We start from the raw sequence: 23,591 nt of genomic DNA, 5'->3' as shown, positions 1-23,591 counted from the left end.
AGAGTGAAATTGGCGACCAGGAATTGACGTTGCTAAAACATGCTCTTTTTTTCTTACAGCCTGCTCTCCAGACAGAAAACATTATTTCTTCAAAACATGGCAAAATTGTTAAATGCCAGACTCTGAGGAATTGTTTATTTAAACTAAGGTAGATCCACATAAGAAATACTATACAGCCAGAAATGACATTTGTGAGAATGCTTAATGACCTCTGAAAACTGTTTCCATATGGTTTTTAATGAACTATGGAGTACACAAAATTTCTGTATTGATTTATTTTCTTAATCAGAAAAATGTGATGAAGCTTGTCTCTATGTTCGCTGGCTATGGGCCATTTGTTTTTACTTTTCTATATTATATCATCTTAAATTTGCACAAAGAGTGTGTATTACTTTATATAATTAAAAATGGAATACTATTTTCCAAGAGATTAGAGAACAATTCTAGCTGGAAAAATTTTATAGGCCTGAAAATTTAAAAGGTATGCAGATAGTAAAATTAAATCAATTTTTTGGTTAAAATATCCTAGAAGTTTATAAAACCTTCTAAATTTTCTGATGGGGAAGGGTGTTGTCCACACTATTTCAGGGTCTTGGGTGACCGATATTTACTGTGTGATCTTGAGCAACTTATCAAGGCTTGGTCTTTGTAAAATAAATAGATGTCTCACAAAGTTATAGTAAAGGATATTTATTTAATTAAAACTATAAGATGATAAATATAAAGGACTTACATCAGTGCGTGAAAAATAGCAGACTTTAAAATAAATGACACTTTCCTTTTCCCTGAATTCATACTTGTTGATGACAAACTTGGCATTACTATCCATATCTTCTAAATTTTCAATTATAGTCTATTAGATAACTACTTAGCAATTATTACTATTATGTAATTCCTAATAGTCACAATTTATTAAGCCAGGTGTGGTAGTTACATTCAGGCATCAATTTGGCCAGGTGATGGTGCCTAGTTCTGTTGCTGTGGACTTGAATCATTAGCATGTGAAACTCATCTATAGCTGATTACATCTGCAGTTGGCTAGGGGGAATGCCTTCTGCAATGAGTGAGGCATTTAATTTAATTAGCTGGAGGTTTTAGAGAGAGAGGACAGAAGAGAGCTGAATGCAGCACAGCCCAAGCAGCTCAGCCCAGACATTTGGAGATGTAGAAATGAGTCACTCTGAGGAAGGCTGTTGAAACCCAGAAGCCAGGAGAGAAGTCCAGCAGATGTCATCATGTGCCTTCCCATGTGACAGAGAAACTCAGATGAAAGTTAGCTGCCTTTCCTGTGAAGAATAATAAATGCTTAACTTAATAAATCTCCTTTTATTAAAACCCAACCCATGTCTGTATGTTGCATCCTGGCAGCTTTGGCAGACTAAAACACCAGGTTTTTAATTAAATTCTTGGGCATCAGAATGGATATGAAGAGTTTCCATTTCCATCCAATTTTTAGTAGATGAGGAAACAGAGGCATAGAGAAGAAAAACAATTGCACAGGGTTGCATGTTAGTAGGAGCCCTGGCTAGGATCCAAATCAAGTTCTGTCTTGCTCAGATTTTTTCCACTAGGCTTTGCTGACTCCCACCAAATTTAAGAATGAAGCTATTCAACCAAAAATGTAAAAAGAATTAAGCAATTGTCTCCTGACTGATCAGGAGAATCAGACAAACTAGATAGATTGGTGTAAATGTAAGTAGTCATATATTCAAACATATTTTGGTAGACTCATTTTTTAATTGCTTCAATTTATTTTTACACTAAAGCATATAATACATATTTGGAAAATATTTTAAAAATTGTTTTTTTTGTTTATTTTTCTTAAACTGATTGTGAGAGCATAAGTGGAGTTGTTAGAACATTACAATCAAAAGCTATTACTGGGGTTCAAGGATGATTCTGAGAAGGGAGACCTGATCAGTGCTTTTGTATTATGGAGATTTGGGCTCTTCTGTGGTTCACAGATACAACCTTAATTGTGCTATATTGCCATACTCTCTGTTAAGACCATAGGCTGTTGAAAACAGAATGATGAATGGAATAGCAGGGGTTCTGCAGATGATATACAAAATGTGTTGGCAAGATATGAGGGTGTAACTACTTTCATTATGCCTAATTCACACTGTGCTAGCTCCCCAACACACATACTTCACAACTACAAAGTTACATTACAAATTTCTATATAAGAAAAAAATCACAAATTCTCGTCAAGTGCGATAGATGGCATTATAGGATATAATATGACACTTTCTAAAGCTGCATAACACGAATTTGAGAAATTTCCACTGGAAATTACACTGCATTGACATGCAATTTTTAAAATGTCATTATTGTGAGCTTCTACAGAGCTAGCTTATTATAGATTCACCTCTTTGTAAAGAAAATATGTCATTGGTAATTTGTTTTACTTTATAAGCCTTTCTCTTCTCTACCTGAAAGAATAGTGCAAAAGTCAGAAAAAAAAAAAAAACTCAAAAGCAAAACAGGAGTAGCTGGATCCCCCTGGGACAAGCTGCATCTGCCATTGTTATTGTTGACTGCTGGTGCAGCCACATATTCTTTCCACCTCCCTGAGAAGAACAGGTTGTGCATGTAAGTGCTTATTGAGGACTATTACCCTGATTGATGGGAAGTAACACGAAATTAATTTTCAGATCCACCAAACCCTTTCTCATGCAGGGAACCTACATCTTTCTAATCTCACTAGAGACTATAATAGTGTATGTCAGGTAGCCAATATACTCAGAGAAAGGTGTCAGGATCATTTCCCATGGAAGCCTGGGTTTGAAAAAAATCTCTTTTAAATGGAAACTGACTCTTAGGCTTCTTGTGGAACTGGTCTGTATTTCCCTGGGGAATTATTAATCATTAAATTAGCCTGATAATTTTTGAAATCACATAGAGTGAGAGCACCAGTATTAAAAAAAAAAGTCTAAAACATTTTTAAGCAATAAAAATAGTATGGCATCACATTGGTCAAGACTCTTATCTATAAGTGACAGAAATCCAACAGAAAGTAGCAAAAAGTAGAAGACATGTTCTGCCTTGTTTCCAAGGAGAAGATGGAGTTGACTTAAGGCACAATATAAATCTAATTATTCCAATGGTGCCATTAGAGCTTTATCTTCTTTTCTCCATTCCTAAGCTCTTCCTTACTCTATAGGAATTTTTTTTTATATAGGTACTTTCTACATGATTTTAAAATGACCCATGGCAACTTGAGGTATTAATGCTTGCAATATCAAAAGGAAAGAAATCTTCTGGCTTTTAATATCCATATAAATAAACTCAAACGACTTTAATTGACCCTGCTAGGTTCTTTAACAGAGACTTCAAATTGCCTATCCATATATACATTCTTCATTTCCTCCTCTGAAGCAGAACCTCAACTCTTAGCTTGACTCATTGCTATCCAGAATATGCCATCAGATTTCCCAGTCTCCCCTGTAGGTGTGTCGTCATGTGATTCGGTTCTCATCACTGAGAGGTAAGCCCAAGTAGGACTTGGGACTTCCAGGAAGACAGTTTAAAGGGAGTTAGCTTACCTTAGTAAGACTTCTTCCTTGGCCCTTCTGGTCTTTCTCCTTTTAGCCTAAAAAATAATGACTTAACATTGAAGAGTCCTTTTAGGCCATGTGGTGAATAAGGAACAGTGAAAAACAGAATGATGGAAATTCAGGTTCCTGAGGACATTGCCTGGCCACCATGCTGACCCTGTGCTGCCATCCTCCTCACCTCTGTGGTGTAAAAGAAGAAGAATCTACTGTGACCCAACTGTAAAATGTTTTACAAATACATGATACCCAGGCCAATTGTGGCTACTCTGCATTATGTGTTCCTCCCCTGTGTCAGAGGCAGGAATCTATGACTAGCAACCTCACCAAGTATGGGTATAGCAGTTTCAGAAAGACCGGAAAGATGGAAACAGATTGCTAAGTACCGATATATATCTACCGTGTTCATGCCACCCAGAAGTAATATAAATCTTACCTGCTACGGGAAATAAAGGAAGATAATAGTTTCTACCCAATTCTGTCACCACTTTTCAGGAGCTTATAACCAGTCAAGGAACTTTAGAACACATGTGAAGTAGCATATTTTGATATTCATTTCCATAAAATGCAAACAGAGAAGCTGAGGGAAATTTGAAGTCAAAGCAGAGATCAGAAATGTGTAAACTTGATTTCAAAACAAAGAAAATAATGTTTTCTTTATAAAGAGGTTAGACTGTTAGACGGGTTTTCCTGCCCCACCAATAGATGACAATGTCTTCTACTCACTTCGGCAGCACCTATACTTAAAAAAGAAAGAAAAAAAAAGGTTTTTGAGTTCTAACCTGATACTTCTGACTCCATAAGGTTACAGTTTGGAACTCACAGAAACAAGAAGCTACCAAGATTGTTCTGTTTAACGAAAAGCTTTGCTTGTTTCCCAACTCTTTGTAATCATCCTGTTTCCTGAACTGGAAGAGGGAAAGTGATAGCTACAAAGAACAATAGTAACATCCAAATCCCCTATTCCCAACATTTTCTAATCCCCAAGGTAGAGTCTCAATCTTAATTTTGCTCTATAATGGTTTTTTGCATTCTCTTTTCAAACTGCTAATCAACCGAGTTCCATAACCTCAACATGTAAATTGTCCAAGCCATTTTATGGTCAGTGGTTGAACAAAACAGATGGTCAATTAACAAGTGTTATTTCATTTTCTAAAGCAACAATTAAAGCATTAACTAATAATAAAGCAGTGTATTTCCAGTTCTAGTTAGACATCTATTGATATTTTAATAGAATACTTAATATTACAAAATTATGTCTATACATATATATATATATATATATATATATATATATATATATATAACACACAAACACATAGACACACACACTAGACAGGCATAATTTCAAATATTTATTGAAAAGTGAAGTTTTTCCCCCTGGTATATAAAGTATTTATTTTGGCCTATGCCAAAGAGCTAACTAGAAAAATGATATCTCACAAAGGGCCCATATGTAATGTATTTTACCTGTTAAATGCTACTGGAAAACTTTAGTGGTGTTTGTACAAAATCTCCATGCAATGTTTTATTTAAATATGCAAAAGTTAAGAAAATGTCTAAAGATTCAACTGTTAGGATTTTCTAAAAGACAAAAAGATATTATCAAATCATAGATTATCATGCTGTCATTAAAAATAATATTTTAAAAGACCAACTAGTGACAAGAAAAATGTAATGATATATTACTATTAAAAATTAAGTTACAAAGTAGCATGCATAGCATAATTTTTAATTCATGCATATAGATATACACATATTTTATATATAAACAATTACATGTATTTATCTATTGATACAAAAATCCAAAGTTATTACTGTAGAAAAACATTTCAAATTGTACGAAACTGTATATACAGAAACTTAAATGTCTCTCTCCCAATCCAGTTCCTTAGTTCATGCTTCCAGAAACATAACTGTTGCCACATTCTATTGTTTCTTTCAAGAAATATCCTCGGCATAGGCAGGTAATATTGCAGGATACACTATATACAATTGAGAACTTTGTAAATTTCTTCCCCCAATGTTTCTGGATCACATTTGTGTCAGTATCTGCAATTTATGTGAAAACACATAAACAAAGATAGCAAGTTTGCAAAAAAATCATATATTTCCTCCAAATTTATATTACAAAATTTGGAATAATTAATTGTTCCAATGCTATTTACCAATTCGAATAAATGGGAAACTCTAAGCATTGTGAAAATTTTATATTAATTATTCTATTGTGCTATAATGCAGAATTATAAATGTCCTATTCTACAATCAATTTTGGGGGCCAGTGTTTCCCAACCTTGGGTGCTCATTGGAATAACCAAGCTAGCCTTAATAAATACTGATGTCTGGGTCCTCCAGTAATTCTGATTTTATGGATGTGGAATATGGTCTGGGCAAAGGAAGTATTATTTCTTCTAGTAACTTTAATGTGTAGAAAACATATACAAATTTAGATTGCTGTTTTTACAAGTAATGCCATAGATTAAAAAGTTAAATAACATGGAAGCATATGATCTAGATAACCTTACATCATGGAATTATCTTTTCAGTGTTGCTGTTTCTGCATACTCCAAATGGTAATTCTAGCAATGAACTTCTAATATGGTCTTGTTGAGAACTAGCTACAAATCACTTTTAAATGCAAAGGAGGATGAGAACATTTAAACCTAGAAAAAAAAGTATGAAAAGGATGTAGAGAAAAAACTCAAAATGATGGTGCCAACAGTACCTATTAAACCTATTATCCTCAGTACCCATTCCCATTTTCAGTCTATTGAGGTCACAGAGATGTGCTTGAGGCCAGTGGTATAATACTAGGATTCATTTTTATATTCTAAGATTATAAAACATTATTTAAATATAATGCAAGCAAATGGCAAGGAGTAAATAAAACTAATATCTATACATTTAGGAATAGTACCATAGGAGTTTAATTGCCAAAATGAAATAGCCATCCCAATATTTCAGTACCAGAACCCATAGTTTCATTGGCCATTATTTAAATCCCAATCATTCTAACATATCTCTTGATTATGTGAGGTGTACAGAATGCTACATTTGAATTTCTGCAGGTTTTAAGCCAATTTATGAAACACAAAACAAAGCACCTAATGCAGTGACACAGGTTAGGTTCTGAACAATCATTAGCAGGCAGGCAGGAAAGAAGGGACATAGAGGCAATACTTTTTAGTAGAAAAACACATTTGAAGTATATCATAACAATCTCTATATTAAAATGTTTCTGGAATTGGCTTTGTTTATGAATTCATCTTTTGCCATTTAATACCTCTGTAAGATGAGAGAAATTACTTTAATTCTATGAGACATGCTTTTTTTAATTTATATCCATGTAATAATATTCTGTAAGGATGTTATGAGGATGGAATGTGATCATGTTTATGAAAATACGTAGCGCAGAACTGTACTGTGCAAGAGTCTCAATAGCTATTCATTATTTAATTTCCATAATTATACCTAAATCACTTTTGCTTTCATAATCCTATTTGAGTCTGAATTCTATAAGGTGTAATTTTGAAGTAAAAAATAGCCACCCCCCCAATAGTTTATCTTCCCCTCCATAAGTTACTATATTTTATGTGTCTGAGTCTTTAAGCAGCTTACTGTTCGTTCATCTGTAACATAGCTGAAAATAAGGAAGTCATTTAAGTATATGAATGGAAAATGTAACCTAAGTATGCATTGGATTTATACTTTTATTCTATTTTATTTTATTTTACTCTTGATGAGGCCCTTGCTACTAATCCCTTCTTTCCCCCTAGAAAAATGTGTATCATAGACCAAGGATGTTGTTATCACCAGAGAGCTCATTACAAATGCAGAATCTCAGGACCCTTTCTAATCTATTGAGTCACAATCTGCATTTTAACAAAATTTCTAATTGATTTATATGTAAGCACATAAAGATTGAAAAACACTGCTTTAGACTATGTGGTTAGATATTACTGTTGTGAAAATTTGAAAATATATAAATTTAAATTTCCTACTGCATGAGTTCTGATTCTAGCTCATATAAGCATAAATTAGGTTTATTGTTAAGTGCACTAAATCAGGAGAAAAAGGATATTTAAAAAATATGTTTTGGTTGTGCCATTTAATGGTCAGGAAAACTTTAGCAAGTTTCTAAGCGTCTATGAGTAACTGTTCTCATCTGTAAAGTGAAGGGCTACTTAATACCTGCCTTCTTGATAATCTGTAGGGTTGTTTAGAGATTCAAATGAGATGGCGCTTTGTTAATTTTCAAGCTCTGTACGCATGTAAGGTAATATTATGATGCATGCATTTATGATGGGAAAATGATCAGGAATTAAGAAGTGCAACTGATCATAGGTAGATTATAGAATATTTGCTAGGGAGGAAGACAAGGAAAACAAACTCAGAGTTTGATCAGTTACTACATCTTTTGCTGTTTCAAATCGGAAATTAAGGTTTAGGTTAGAAAGGGATTGTACCAATGGGAAGGATATTTTTATCATTTTTGACAGATTTATGTTGACTTTACTTGGGTAGGCCAATCAGTTTCTTTATCATTAGCTTGCAATTGAAAACATGATCAGTAACAACATTAAACAAGCCAGGAAGGTACTTTTCCTTCAATATCTGCCTTCAATTGAACCTATCGACTCTTCTCAATAGCTGAATTAAGGTCTGAAGAAATACCATATCGCATGGAGTTAGACATGGTAGTCTGGATACTCTGACTTTGTGGAAGTCAACTTCGCAAATTTTGGTACTTTTCATTACAGATAAAAAGACTTGTGGACCTCATGAATTCCAGTGCAAAAACAACAACTGCATCCCGGATCACTGGCGGTGTGATAGCCAAAATGACTGCAGTGATAACTCAGATGAAGAAAACTGTAGTAAGTAACTCTTGCCAAATAAAATTGTGAGCTTGACAGCTCATGGCACATTGTTAGTTCGGTTAAGGCATAAATTGGAACCTATATGTCCTGCAGCTCACATTTTTATACATATATTCACATTTGAATAAGGGTATTCAGATTAAATTGACCTGAATTTCAAATGGTAGAATTATTGAAATACTCATCCTGGAACTTATTTTCTTACAGTTATCAGAATTGGTATGAAAGTATCAAGAGGTTTAATGCAACCCATCAGTATGCAATGAAAGAAATCCTTGATGCAACTTCATACAATGAACTGAATGATGTGGAGACAGTACAAAACATATCATTCTTTAGCAGATGATATTCATTTCATTTCAGTCTCAAATTCTTTTACATTCTAAATTCACCCATGAGCATTTTTAGTGAAATATCATTTCTTCTCTGTGGAATGATGAACATCATATGCATACAGAGGCTATTCTCTGAAAATAGAAGGATGCTTTTGTCATCATCAGCTTCCTGAATTTTTATGCAATAAATTCAAAAGCAATAATTATCCAGCAATTTATATTTTCTTTAAAAATGTGGCAACATCTAAAATTGTGATACATCTTTAGATTCTGGCATTATATTTTGAATTTCTTTCTTAGCCTCACTTTTATTTCACTGCTGTTTAAACAAAGAAAGCGATATAACCATGTTTAAAGCAAGATAATAGTCAAATTATGTTTATTAAATGTTTATATTCTATTTCTAAGAAGGAGTTGATACAGATTAATATCAATAATGTCTACTCTTATAGACATCTTACTGGACTAAGAGCATCCATTTCCCAGGAAGCAAGATATTAAATCTGCATGTGGATATTACATTGTATTAAAACATTCAGTTAGTAGAGGTAAAGTCTAAATAAACCACTTGGAAATTTGGCTTACAAATATCAAGTCACATTTGGAGTGATTTCCAAAATTTCATTTAACTAGTGTCTAAGAATCAGAATCCTCTAGGTCATTATGATTATGGAATCCTCTGACTATAAGAAACACTATTACATCCTCTTCACTTAGATATCTCCCACCTGCCTTTATAGACTTTAGAAAGGCAAAGATCACTTTGAATCTTTAAGATGTTCTAGATTCCTTTAATCATCAATTTAAAACCTTTATATCGTAGGTTCTCAGGTCTTCCCAGTGATTAAAACAGAAAACTTTGATGATGTTAAGGCAGTGGGCACAAAAATAGTATGTACTTTTTGTTTAATTTATTTGTATATTGGAGATTAAATATTCAGATGACCATACTTAATGTTAATTACCAAGGAGATACTTGAGTGAAAAATGCCCTGCGACTGAAGAATATTGAGAATGAGAGAGAGTGTGAGAGGTCAAAACTGGAGATTTACATCTCAGAGAGCCCTTTCTGCAAGTGATAATTGAAATTGTGTGAGAAGTTATGTCACTGCTATAATAAGCAAAGAGGGAGAAGAATGAAGGGTTGAGATAGACTACTCCAGAGTCTTCTTGGATTTCTTAAGTTTTATACTGACTCCTTCTAAAAGTCAGTCTTTGATGCCAGAAAGCAATAAGAAAGAACATTGCCTTTCACTTGTCACAGCGGAAACTTAGTGATGAATCATTGCATCCACAGAACCTTTAACAAAAGGCAAGGGCAGTGGCAGCTATATTAAGTATTGTGGTATAAAATACATAATTATATGCCACACTCTTTTATTCCCTATTGAACATGAGCTCATTGCCTACAGTGAAATTGCAGAGGAGAGATAACACTGAACAAGAATGAAGCATATTACAGTTGTGACATGGAAATGTAGAAGTCATATATAGGACATGTATAAGTTAATGGAAACATGTAAACATATGTAACAGAAAGGATTAAAGGATCTAGATAATTGAGTGGTGTTTGAGGTACCATTTGAACAAGTCAGAAAAAATGAGAAGGTTTGAACCTTGCAAATGCCAGTAGTTTTACATAATCAGAAATGAAGTGAATGAATGAGAAAGGAATACATCTATAGGGAGATTAGTCATATAGAAGCCAGCATTAGAGGAAAATACTGTTGCTATTTGAAAATGCACAAAACTGAAGGAACAGGTTGCACAGGTGGTTCAGTGGTTGTATTATTTAGGCACCAGTCATTGCAGAAGACACTCCCCTTGGCTAATTACCAATGGAATCAGCTGTGGATGCAGCTGGCATGATCATGATTTAATTCTATGAAATGTCCTCATTGTAACAGACAGGCCAGCACTTGCCCAACCAGACAGATACCACCACTTGGCCAAGTTGACACATGAACCTGACCATGACAGTCCACCCCTTGTTAACTTGGCAGCTATACATACCACCTTAAACCATACCTACTTTCTAAACAAAAAACAATAAAACACACATTTTTTCTTTCACCTAACAATACTCAACTGTCCTGCATATAACTGGAAACACATTAAATCTCTCCAAAATAGGGTACAAATCCTTGGGTAATATTCATTCTTAAACTTGATATCTTACAACTTACATAGTATAGCATGAACAAAACAGTATTACAGTCCTCGTTTCTGTAACTGATCACATGGTTGAAGTTCATATTTATCACTACCTTCTTCCACTACCCATTCCATGTTTACCCTCAGCAAGCACTTCAGCTGGCCGTGGTTCTTTGCCTGGTGGGGTGATCCAAACCTTCATTCCTGAAGTTTCAGAGCCATTAGTAGTCCTGCCTGGGTTGGGTTGTTGCAGTTTTCCATTTACTTTAATCACAGGGCATGGTAGTAGTAAAAGACGCCCTAGGGTATTTCCTATATTTGAAAAAAAACTCTTCTTTACCTCCACTGTGTAGTTGCAGTCCTACTTCTCTCTGATAGTCATGGTCAATCACCCCAGACAATAATGTAATCCCCTTCTTGGCTTGTTGATCCAGGTGCATAAGTAGCCGAAAGTGACCAGATGGCAGTCTTAGATTCCAGTTTAATGGAATCATCATTGTTTCTCCTGGAGGAAGCACTCCCCATTTTGGAACTAAAACCTGTAGACCAGCAGAGCTCAGGGTCACAGGGACAGGAAGCAAAAATTTTCTTAGTGGATCAATAGGGGTAATAGTGAATGGTACCACTCCCATTTCCACTCCTTGGTTCGTGAACCCATGGATCCTGGCTGTGGGAGAAACAGCACCATACAGCAGACTCTGATTCATAGCATATATACAGCTTCCTGGAGAACATTGCCACAGCCGTTCAAGGAATTGTCACCTAGTTGGCACTATAATTGAGTTTTCAAAAGGCCATTCCACTGTTCTATCAATCCAGCTGCTTCTGGATCATGGGGAACATGGTAAGACCAGAGAATTCCATGAGCATGTGCCCATTCCCACACTTCACTTGCTGTGAAATGTGTTCCTTGATCAAAAGCAATGCTGTGTGGAGTACTATGACGATGGATAAGGTATTCTATAAGTCCGTGGATGGTAATCTTGGCAGAAGCATTGCGTGCAGGGAAAGCAAACCCATATCCAGAGCATGTGTTTATTCCAATTAGAACAAATCACTGCCCCTTCCATGAAGGGAGTGGTCCAATGTAATCGACCTGCCACCAGGTAGCTGGCTGATCACCTTGGGGAATGGTGCCCTATTGGGGGCTAAGTGTGGGTCTCTGCTGCTGGCAGATTGGGCACTCAGCATTTGACTGAGTCAAGTCAGCCTTGGTGAGTGGAAGTCCATGTTGCTGAGCTCATGCATAACCTCCATCCCTACCATCATGACGGCTTTGTTCAATACCCCATTGGGCAATGACAAGAGTTGCTGGGGAAAAGGGCTGACTAGTATCCATAGAAGGGGTCATCTAATCTACTTGATTATTAAAACCTTCCTCTACTGAAGTCACCCTCTGGTATGCATTCACATGAGACACAAATATGTTCATATTTTTAGTCCACTCAGAAAGGTCTATCCACATACTTCTTCCCCAGACCTCTTTGTCACCAATTTTCCAATTATGGTCTTTCCAAGTCCCTGATCATGCCGCCAAACCATTAGCAACAGCCCATGAGTCAGTATATAAATGTACCTCTGACCAGTTCTCCTTCCAAGCAAAATGAACAAACAGGTGCACTGCTCAAAGTTCTGCCCACTAGGAGGGTCTCCCCTTGGTACCTGCATGCCATGCTGAACCATCTGTAAACCATGCCTGAGTTTTCTCTTCCTCAGTCAATTCACTGAGGGAACTCCAGAAGAGGCCACAGCTCTGGTCTGGGAAAGAGGAGGTAATGTGTCAGGAGTGTAGACCATGGGCATTTGGGCCACTTCCTCATGTAACTTACTTGAGCCTTCAGGACGTGCTCTGGCCCTATCTCATATATAATGTTTCCATTTTACAATAGAGTGCTGCTGTGCATACCCAACTTTATGTCTTGGTGGGTCAGACGACACCCAACAGAGCAGGCTTTGCATGATAAATCCACTCTACCATTCCAACCTCTCTAGGCCTCTGGATCCCCTCATCTACATTATACCAGGGCAATTCTGGCATTTCAGCCTCAGGTAATGTCGGCCACCTGTGATAGTTAGATTCCATCGTCAACTTGGCCAGGTGAGCATACCTAGTCTTGTTGCTGTGGATATAAGCCAATGGTACGTGAACCTCATTTGTTGCTAATTACATCTGCAGTCGGCTAGGAGCTAGGAGGCGTGTCTGCTGCAATGAGTGACGTTTGACTTAATTGGCTGGTGCTTAAATGAGAGAGCGCAATGTTGCACAGCCTAAGCAGCTCGGCATTCCTCATCTCAGCACTAGTAGCTCAGGCCAGGCCTTTGGAGATGAAGAAAATGTCACTCCGAGGAAAGTTGTTGGAACCCAGGGGCCTGGAGAGAAGACCAGCAGAGACCATCCTGTGCCTTCCACATAAGAAAGAACCTCAGTGGAAAGTTAGCTGCCTTTCTTCTGAAGAACTAACAAAATAAATCCCCTTTTATTAAAAGCCAATCTGTTTCTAGTGTGTTGCATTCTGGCAGCTGGCAAACTAGAACACTACCTTTTGATCCCTGTTTCAACCAACCATCCAAACAAATTGTTAATACCTTTTCTAACCCCTCGAGCTATAACAATGAATGCACAATCTCTGCTTAGTGGGCCCATATCAATAAATTCAAACTGATCCAGCCTTATATTCCTCCCATCATTATCCCACACCCTTAAAATCCATTGCCACAGATATTCCCCTGATTTCTGTCTATATAAATTGGAAAACGCACACAGTTCTTTTGGAGTATAATGTACCTCTTCATGTGTGATACTTTGTACCTCACCTTTAGAGGCCTGTTGGGACTTTAGTCTAGTTATAGGTCTGGAAGAAATAAGGGGTGGTGGGGGTGAGTCATGAAAAGAATTAGAAATATCTTCCAAGCGGGAAGGGCATTCATCTGCAGTTTCATCTGGTGAAACAGGATTAATCACTCTAGGGCTAATCCCTTCAGGAGGAGGCTGAGTGGCCAACTCCTTGAGGCAGGCTGGAGGTGGGGCAGCTACTTCCTCAGGGCAGACTATCACAGGGTTATCTAGGGAAGACTTAGTATGACCTAGGGTTTCAACCTCACCCCTTACATCATTATCAATCCATATGTCACCATTCCATTTTTCAGGGTCCCACTCCTTGCCAATCAATACCGTCATATTAATGGCAGACACCATGTAACATTGAGATTTCAGTTTACATTGTAAAGTTGCTATTCTAACAATAAGATTCTGAGTCTGATCTTCAAAGATCTCAAGTCTATGGCTATAGGAAATAAGATTTTCCTTCAGGACACTCACAGAAACATCTACATCTGTCAGACAGCACTTAAGCTTCTCATTTGAAGCCTTAAGCCCATCCCTTTCACTCCTTAATGTATCCAGTGTATCTAACAACAACCAGCCAACATCTCTATACCTCTTATTTTCACAACTCCGTAAAGGTGTCAAAAACATTATCCCCCAGAACCGGGCTTTGTACAAGTGAAGAGTTTGGAGAATCGAATGGTTATATTTTGACTACCTCTTTTGCCAACTCACTCCATGGATTGGGAGTGTCATTCTGATTATGGGAATCAGAGTCCTTATTGCCTTTGAGTCTAGTCAGAGTAGAAAACCATTCATAAAAACCCATTTTTAAGATTCCGTTTCTTAAGAACCACACCATTCTCGGTATCAAGTTGTATTAGTTAGGGTTCTTTAGAGAAACAGAATCAACAAGAAACACTCACAAATATTAAATTTAAAAAAGTGTCTCAACATAAACGTGGGAATGCAGAGTCCGAAATCCTCAGGGCAGGCTGTGAAGCTGACAATTGCCATGGAGGGTCTGGACGAACTCCACAGGAGAGACTCGCCGGCCAAAGCAAGAAGAGAGCCTGTCTCTTCTGAATCCTCCTTAAAAGGCTTTGAGTGCTTAGATTAAGCATCAGTCATTGCAGAAGACACTCCCCTTGGCTGATTAAAAATGGAATCAGCTGTGGATGCAGCTGACATGCTTATGATTTAATTCTATGAAATGTCCTCATTGCAACAGACAGGCCAGCACTTGCCCAACCAGACAAACAGGTACCACCACTTGGCCAAGTTGACACACGAAGCTGACAACGACGGTAGTAGAAAGCTTGCCCTCCATGTGGGAGACCTAGGTTCGATTCCCGGACCATGCACCAAATACGGAATCAACATATTTCCAATCTCTTACTCTCTATTGACGTTATTCCAGGGTAATATATATCATATATCTTAGTGCAATGACGTATTAGTGTCACATATTTTAAATATAATTAGTCAATAGGATGCATTTTAGTTCACATTTCAGTTATTGCTAGCTATTATTAAGTAGCAAAACATCAGTGATAGTAAATCAGTCTTACAAGTTATAAAGCAACAGTAACAGATTTTTTAAAATCAGTTTTAGAAATTCTTTGTTTGTGAATCTGATTTAATGAATTTTTTTGTGTTGGCAATGCTACAAGATTAGTTATGGGAAGAGTTTGAAGAGTAGTGGTGCAATTGACTGTAACCTAGCTATGTTTTAAGTTTAATACGCTTTCACTTTTTTACATGTACATGGAATTTTGTTGATATTTCATCATCATCTACTGATCAATTCTCTTAAGAGTTCAGCAGGAACACGTTGCTTCAGTAATGATTTCTGCACTTAAGAATACTTTGTTGTCATTGGAGTTATTTTGTAAACTGGATCAAAAGTTTGGAAATATTTGGGAAATCTCAAATCTGTACTATATCAAAGGAAGATTATAATATATGGCATATATGCCTTCTAAGTAGTTGATATATAAAATAAATTACTTTATTCATTGTACTATTAAGAACCGACTGATAAACCAATATATTTAAAAATACCAAATAATTTGACCAAATTGGTTAAGGTTTATACAGAGAGACAAGCTGCTTTTGCCTTATTTGAATTTCCAATAATTTCACACTGAATTTATATCAGAAAACTATTTGTATAAAATGGCAATTATACTAATTATATTCTAGAAATTCTCCTCAGATCCTTACACCCACATTCATATAACTTTTGAATTTATCACCAAAAGTTTATAATAGACTTAGTGAAACAATTGGGACCTGGAAGTTCTTTCCTCCATGCCTCTAACTTTATGGTTTTGAAATGTCATTTTTATTTTCTGACCTTCAGTTTCTTCAGTTTTAACTCTTTTTTTTTTTTGGTGCATGGTCTGGGAATTGAAACCCGGGTCTCCCACATGGAAGGCAAGCTTTCTACAGTGAACCACCTGTTCACCCTGTTCCTTCAATTTTGTGCAAGATGGCCTCCCAACTCTTTGTATTGCTGTGGCCGTATGTTTTTGCCTCTATCACTGTCAAAGGATACCAGTCTATATGAAGCCCCTATTTTTTATTCTTTTTGTAGAATCCAGATCAGTGTTCCAAAACATGGAACACATGTTCTGCAAAAGTTTTGTGCTTGGCAATCCAGCATGTCTTAAAGAGATTTGGGGAAACCTGGCTAATTGTTAAGGTGTCTGGTTCCCTGTCTATTATAGGTTCAGGGACATAATCAATATAAGAGGAAGTTAGTGTAGGAGCAACATTTTAGAAATACTGGAAACGTCACATTTAAATCGTATTTGGAGCTTCCAGGTATAACATGTTTTTTTGTTCCTTTTCACAAGAAAAATACTAACTCTTGTGCCAAGGTCTAAAAAGTGGCCTGTTTTTATCCTTAAAAGATTAAAGATCAAAGGTAAGAGGAGAGAAAACATTCCCTTAAGCCCTTCTCTCATGACTAAATTGCATTTTCCTCTACAGAGAGTTTCTCTTTGAGTTATCTGGTAACAAAAGATGTTGAGGTATGTAGATGAAGGGTTGACAACAGGATAGTGACAGCATTTCTTGATAGCATTTGTGTATGGATAAATAATTCATGATTATCATTCAGAGGTAGATTTGTTGGCATTTCAAAAGAGTATGGTAGTAAAATGCTGAATTCCCATTTATACTGAAAAAGAGCTTTACCTCCAAATCACTCAGCCATTCTATCACCATCTTGAGAAGCAATAATTCACAAAGTCTCTAATGGACAACTGTACTGGGAAATTAATGGGCAAATGACATCAACTACTAATTCTACAGCTTTTTATAAACTTATAGCAGGACTCCAAGCCCTCCATGTATCAAAGTGTGTCAATGCCTGTGAAACCATAGCTTTTTAGCATGCGGTGCACATAAAATAAATGTAAATTAGAATATTAAAGAAAGAATTAATCTTGTTGAAATTGCCCCCTCAACCCCCCAAATGAAATGTCCCTACTGATGTTTTCTAACATCTAAGTAAAATATGCTTTGAACTCTCTCCCTTAATGAAAATATTTTTGATGGTTATTTCTCATTGTTAAATAAGTTGAGCATATCACTCTGCTGTTTCCTTTACCTAAAAACAAAACTGCATGTGTCTGTTAGCAGAAGGAGGATGAAATGGCTTCAATATGGAATGAGGTTGAGAGAAAATGGGTTCTCTTTTATTATTATTGAGTAAAATAGACACTGCTATCCATGTGCCTTGAACAAGTAATTTGACTTCTTAGACTTTAAATGTGAATCTCTGTAGTATGTGACTAATCATTACTTCTTCAGTGGTATGGGAGGCAAGGCTATAACCTATTACTTAAAAGTAAAGGCCCTGGTATCAGGTTGTCTAAGTTTCAGTTCAAAGCTAACTCTTCCACCTGCTGGGTGATTGGAAGTAAGTTCCTTATCCTCTCTGTGCTTCAATGTCTTTATCTGTAAAAGGGTCCAATAATAGCACCTTATATTGTTGTTATGGAGATTAATTAATTGATGAGTTCATTCACATACTTATCATCAACCTCAAATAGTGCCTAACGCCAAATAAGCAATCAGTAACTGGCAATTATTATTTTCAGTATAGTCAGTAATATTAGCATCAAAGCATAAAGTGTGGAAACAAAATGTGAAACTGCTATGACTGTACTCACTAAACAAAGGTGTGCAGAGATGAGAGTAGTATCATTCACTTGGTGGCTTTTTACGATTCTATTGAATGGTATCCTGCCATATTCATAGCCTGAAGGTTACATTTTAAAAGAAAGTACAGCCCAGAGCAGAACAAATGCTCTCTGGTACAAATGACACTCTCTATAGCTTTTCTAATGTTTTCAAAGGGGATTTTATACAGAAATTTAGGAGACTTCATGATATGAAACATACAAGATGTTTCCCTACATCTAGAAACCGAGTGATTGTGTAGCTCAACATCTAAATTGCAGGATGAATTAGTCACAATTGTTATGTAGAAAATTAGGCTTCCTACAGATGTTCCTTAAATGTCATTTCTCCTACCTATTCCTCCTTCACCTGGATATGAGTATTATTGTATGTGCAAGGCAGCTGTAAGTATAAATATTGGATATGGTTAGGGGAAACAGCCTCCTTCTGCTGTTTTATCCAGCCAGACATGTCCAATCTACCTGTTTGCCCTTCTTGTTCTATGAACTCTGGAATTTTCCATGGAAAAAAACCTGAAGAATTAGAAAGTCATTGGAATGCATAATAAAAAGCAAAAAATGAAAGGGTCATGTGCTCCTAGATTGGCTATCCAGTTAGTAACTAGCCCTTTGGGTACCTTTTGTGAAATTAGAGTCACAGAGAGTCTACTTAAAGTAAAAACATAAAATGAATTAGAATTTCAACAACCAGAAAAGACCCTATTATACTGCAACAATATGCAGATTCTTATGTTTTTTATTTTACTTTGTTGCTATATTTTTATTAAACAGTAGGCTATTTATCTCTGGTCTTTTTTTTCAACTTGTTTCTGCAATGCCATTTTCTATTCTTGACTTTAAAAATGAAGAAATATCATTATATTATGTACTGTAGGTATTTCATGAACAGTTTTCCTAAACAATTTATTGGTTCTGCTTGGCTTACCATTTTTTTACCTTAATGCCACTTTGTGTTGTTTGTCATATGAATTTTAGAATGTACATGCACATACTAGAATAACTGTGCTATTTTTCCATCCCCAGAACCACAGACCTGTACATTGAAAGATTTTCTCTGTGCCAATGGGGACTGTGTTTCCTCAAGGTTTTGGTGTGATGGAGATTTTGACTGTGCAGATGGCTCCGATGAGGTAGGCACCCTTAAAATCAAACAAAAAAGAGCAGTTCTTTAGAACCACATTTGCAATCATTCTAACTCATTCCAATGAGTGTGACTGGGACAGCTCTGAAATGCACTTTGTACCTGGCACACTGAGATAAATATTATATCCATGAGCTGAGCTGCACACACCCAGCATGGGGAATAACTCTTGTGCTACTATTGACAGTTAATTTTATAGTCTGTTTTACCTCAAGTGGTGAATGGCTGGGTTGGGAATAAGATGTTTGGTAACCTTATTCCCTATAGCTGATGCCCTTGCCATCTGTGGATTTGTTCATAAATTTTCAGCAGTATTTATAGTCAGGACTAATATTTTTATGAATTTTGAACAGTTTCTTTTCCCTAGTCTTTTTCTTCAATTGATATAGTCTTATATACTTCAATGTGGGTCATCAATTTTCACAAAACCGCAGGTCAAGCTTTGCTTAGATGATGAATCACAATCGTTTCTAATAAGGTCCATGTACACTCAGCTTAAGTGAAAAGTTTAGAATTTCTCTGGATAATTCTATAAACTTGGATTGTGCTGCATTTAGAGGGCATCATACAATCAGTTATTCATACATATGCATCTGTGTGTTTCCGATATGAATTATTCCATGAGGCTCTGGAAATAATAAAGGATACATGGTTATCTTTTTTCTCAATCAAATCTTAATTGACCTCAAGCTTCTACTTTCCCATGTCATACAGAAGTCTAGTAATAGTGACTTTGCCTGGTTTTCTCTGTTTCCTTTGAATAATACCAGGAACATAAGGTTGTTGCAATCAAGTCTAATGGGAGGCAAAGGAGGAAGTGATCTCCTGTTCTCTGTGGCCACCAATTCCATCTGTGAGATGATGGCTCCTCTGAGTTCTGCTGCTTTGGTTGGCTCACAGAAATACACAGCCATCATAATGGTCCTCTCACTGACTATAGACTTGGTCAGATTGCATTGTTCCTGGTGCTCTGGAAGTTTCTATGTTTTGGGTCCAACTTTCCTAGTGTCTTAGCTAGGGTTCTCTGAAGAAACCGAATCAGCAGGGGATATCTATACATATACAATTTATAAAAGTTTCTCACTTAACCACAAGAGTGTAAGAGTCCAAGGTTCTGTAAGGCAGGCAGCAAGCTGGCAACTCCAGTGAAGGTCCTCAGTGAGCTCTCAGGAGAGGCTGGCTGGCTGAAGCAGAAAGAGTGATCGTCTGTTCTGAATCCTCCTTAAAAGCCTTCTTGTGATCAGATTAAGCATCATTCATTGCAGAAGTCATTCTCCTTAGCTGATTGCAAATGCAATCAATTGTGGATGCAGCCAATATGGTCATGGTTTAAGTCCATGAAATGTCCTCACAGCAACAGACAGGCCAGCATTTGCCTGATCAGACAAAGGGCACCACCACCTGGCTAAGTTCACCCTTGAACCTGACCATCACACCTAGGTATGCATAAGCTATGCCCATTTGATTCCCTGTCTCTTTAGGAGATACTGCAGGCCTCTAGTATTCATAGACCACACGTAAACTAGCTCTCCCTCTACCCTTGGACCCTCATTTTAGGGTTTGAAAATTCTACATTCTCTCACCATCTTGGACTAGTCATCTAAATGAAATGTGATTTTGATTTCATAAACAAATACTTTAACTAGATTTTAGGGACAAGTGCTTGTAACTTCTCACCTGGAGGCCAGAAAAACCTCAAGCTGTAGGATGTACATCTCTCTTAAGATAAGAGGGTGAAAATATGATTTCTACTGATGGGGCTATTCACAAAACAAAAATTAAACAGAATTTGTAAAAATGACAGGGAAGTGAACTACTGTTATATTGGCCATCCACTTATTTTCAAGGCAGGAAAACATATTTTTATGTAAGCCCATATATGAAAAAGTTTTCTGGTTTCAGTTTGTTTTTGTATACTCCCCCAGACCTATGTAATCTGTAAGTCATCGAGAGATTGATGCATTCCTTAAGGCTTATGATTTCATCTTACAAATTACTCACCCGATATGTAAGGTACATATACAGAATCGAACACTTCTTTTTCCATTTTCATTCATATGAAAGTAGATTTCTTTATAACACCACTTTTCTCATGCTATAAATTGATGCACATACTTCTTTAATGACTGAATATATCACCATATGTCCAAGCAGTTTCATAATAATGTACTTAAGTAATCCAATTAAACAGCTTGGTATCTCTTAATATAACGCAACGGCTAACATTTACACAAGGTTTAATGTGACTGAGGTTACATGTGCGAAAAAAATTTTAAAAAAAGGAAGCAAATAAGCAAACAAAAAGAAAGATGGAGGCAAATGGCAAGAAAGCAAAGATACATTGACAGGCTACTCCCATGTTAGAAGCAAATACATTGGGAGAATTATGAAGATAAATTTCTGTACAGATCTGAACTAATGGTATAATTTGTTTGTTAATATACAACCAAAGAGTAAATTAATTTAGGAAACAACAACACAAATTTGATTCAACCTAACTGTGTATCAGATTAGCATTATAAACAGAGAAGAATTATTTGAAATTACTATAAAATGTAACAGTTTGGCTTTGCATTATGTATACCATATTGTAAGATCAAAAATAAGTCTTCAATTGCACATAGGCTTGTTAATAACACTATTGGTATTGCTAATTTGAAACACATATATATTGAAGGTAGGATAGTTGAATGCTTAATTATGTTAACATCATTACTAACCAAAATTATCAGAGTAAAAGAAAAGAGATGCAACTATAAAAAAAGAAAGTAAACAACATTTTTGTAATATTAAACTTTAAATTATCAGTATGGGATCTTGACTAATTTTTTTCTGTGTAAAAATATATATATTTCTAACTCTGCCACCTTAAAGTTCTAAAACCAATGACAATCAGGTAGTACTGTATATCTCTAGCATTCACATTGTGCCCTCTAACACAATTTGCCAATTAAAGGAAACATGATTCCTTGGAAATACGTGTTTCTAGGTTTGAAAAAAAAAAAAGAATAGGCAAGATGAAGCCCTAACAACTTAAGGCAGAAAACAAGACTATTAAGATCATAGCTAAATGAAGAACCATTTGAGAATCAGAAGGAAAATCCATTCTACAATGGATTGGAACACATTAAATATATTAAAAACCATGAAAAAAAAAAAGCTCATGAGTCCCTTTGGAGGTTGCTAAAGTGTGAACATTCTTAGAATACAGTCATCCAAATTCAGAATGTGGGACACTATAGAAAAAATGACCTGGTTTCTTTAATAAATGACATCAAAATAAAACTGGAAGAATAGGAAATAGAAACACATTAAAAGAAACTTAGAAGACATATCAACCAAATGCAATGTGTAGATCCTTATTTACCATGTTATTTTAGATTGTTAAAAGTATGAACATATTTTGAATATGGGTTAGAAATAACATAAAACTAAGAAATTATTAATTTTGTGCCTTTAAAATTTTCCAATAATGTTATCATTATTATTTTAAAATATTCCAGAATATAAATAAGTGGGGCAAGGGGAGAGGATGGATTAACCAAGGATAGTAAATTACTGGTAATTATTAAAATGTGTGATGTCCACAAAAATTCTATCATATTATTCCTTCTATTTTATGTGTGTTTGGAAATGTACAATATATATACACACACACACACACACAGAATCAATCATACTGAAATTTATTACAAATAGAAATCTTTTGATGATAGGAAAATTATCTAGAAATACAACCTTCTGAGCTGTCAAAACACCATAGATACGCCTATTGGTTACTGAGCTGTTTTACCTAAATGAGCCTAATTGCTTAGCTAACCAATCAAGCCTATAAACACTCATTGAGTGTGATCCTAGCATAGTTTTAAACACTTGATGAATGGACATATCTCAGTAGAGATTATTTGCATGGGATTTTAATTTATGTTCCTCATTTTCCGTATTTGCTACTTCATATATTCATTCACAAATTCAGTGATTACTGGATGCTCATGATGTGTCAATCACTGTACAGATCATGGGGAGTACAGTGGTGATGAGTCTATGAAAATTTTTTTCTCCTGATCACTGCATGGACTATTTCTCCAACCACCTTCCCACCATCCACCATTACATTGGTTATCCTTCATACACACTAAAATTCAAATGATCCCTCCTCATGAAAAGCTTTACATTAGGGAGTTCCATTTCTGCTATAACCTCCTCTTTGAAGCCTTCTTTAAAAGCCTGCATGTTAAAATCCTATCTGTTTATTTTGGCAATTAATATATTTTATTATAATTGTGGGTCTAGGTACCAGTTGTCCCTCCTAGTCTATGAATTTATCAAGTGCAGGGAATAAAGCTTAGTGTTCCTTGTATTCTTATTATCCAAAAAAGCTCCTTTTAAATGGTAAACCCTCAAAACCTGGGTAAAACCAGGAAGAAGAGAGAAAGGAATGAAGGAAAGATAGGGATGGTGGCAGAAGAAAATAAAAAATTGTATTGCA

General features: G+C 35.9%; 1 protein-coding gene across 1 annotated transcript in view; it reads left to right on the top strand.

Moving 5' to 3' along the window:
• The window catches only part of LRP1B (LDL receptor related protein 1B), a 1,945,542-nt gene that overhangs the window by 1,786,290 nt on the left and 135,661 nt on the right, over positions 1-23,591 (top strand). Inside the window, exons 67-68 of the mRNA XM_077153691.1 lie at positions 8,315-8,431; positions 18,985-19,091. Of these exons, the coding sequence (XP_077009806.1) occupies positions 8,315-8,431; positions 18,985-19,091 (224 nt within the window). The remainder of the gene's footprint in view (positions 1-8,314; positions 8,432-18,984; positions 19,092-23,591) is intronic.

Source organism: Tamandua tetradactyla, chromosome 3 (assembly GCF_023851605.1).
Source record: "Tamandua tetradactyla isolate mTamTet1 chromosome 3, mTamTet1.pri, whole genome shotgun sequence".
Lineage (NCBI taxonomy): Eukaryota > Metazoa > Chordata > Mammalia > Pilosa > Myrmecophagidae > Tamandua > Tamandua tetradactyla.
The sequence above is the reverse complement of the archived record's forward strand: the minus strand, read 5'-3'. Positions and strand labels throughout refer to the sequence as shown.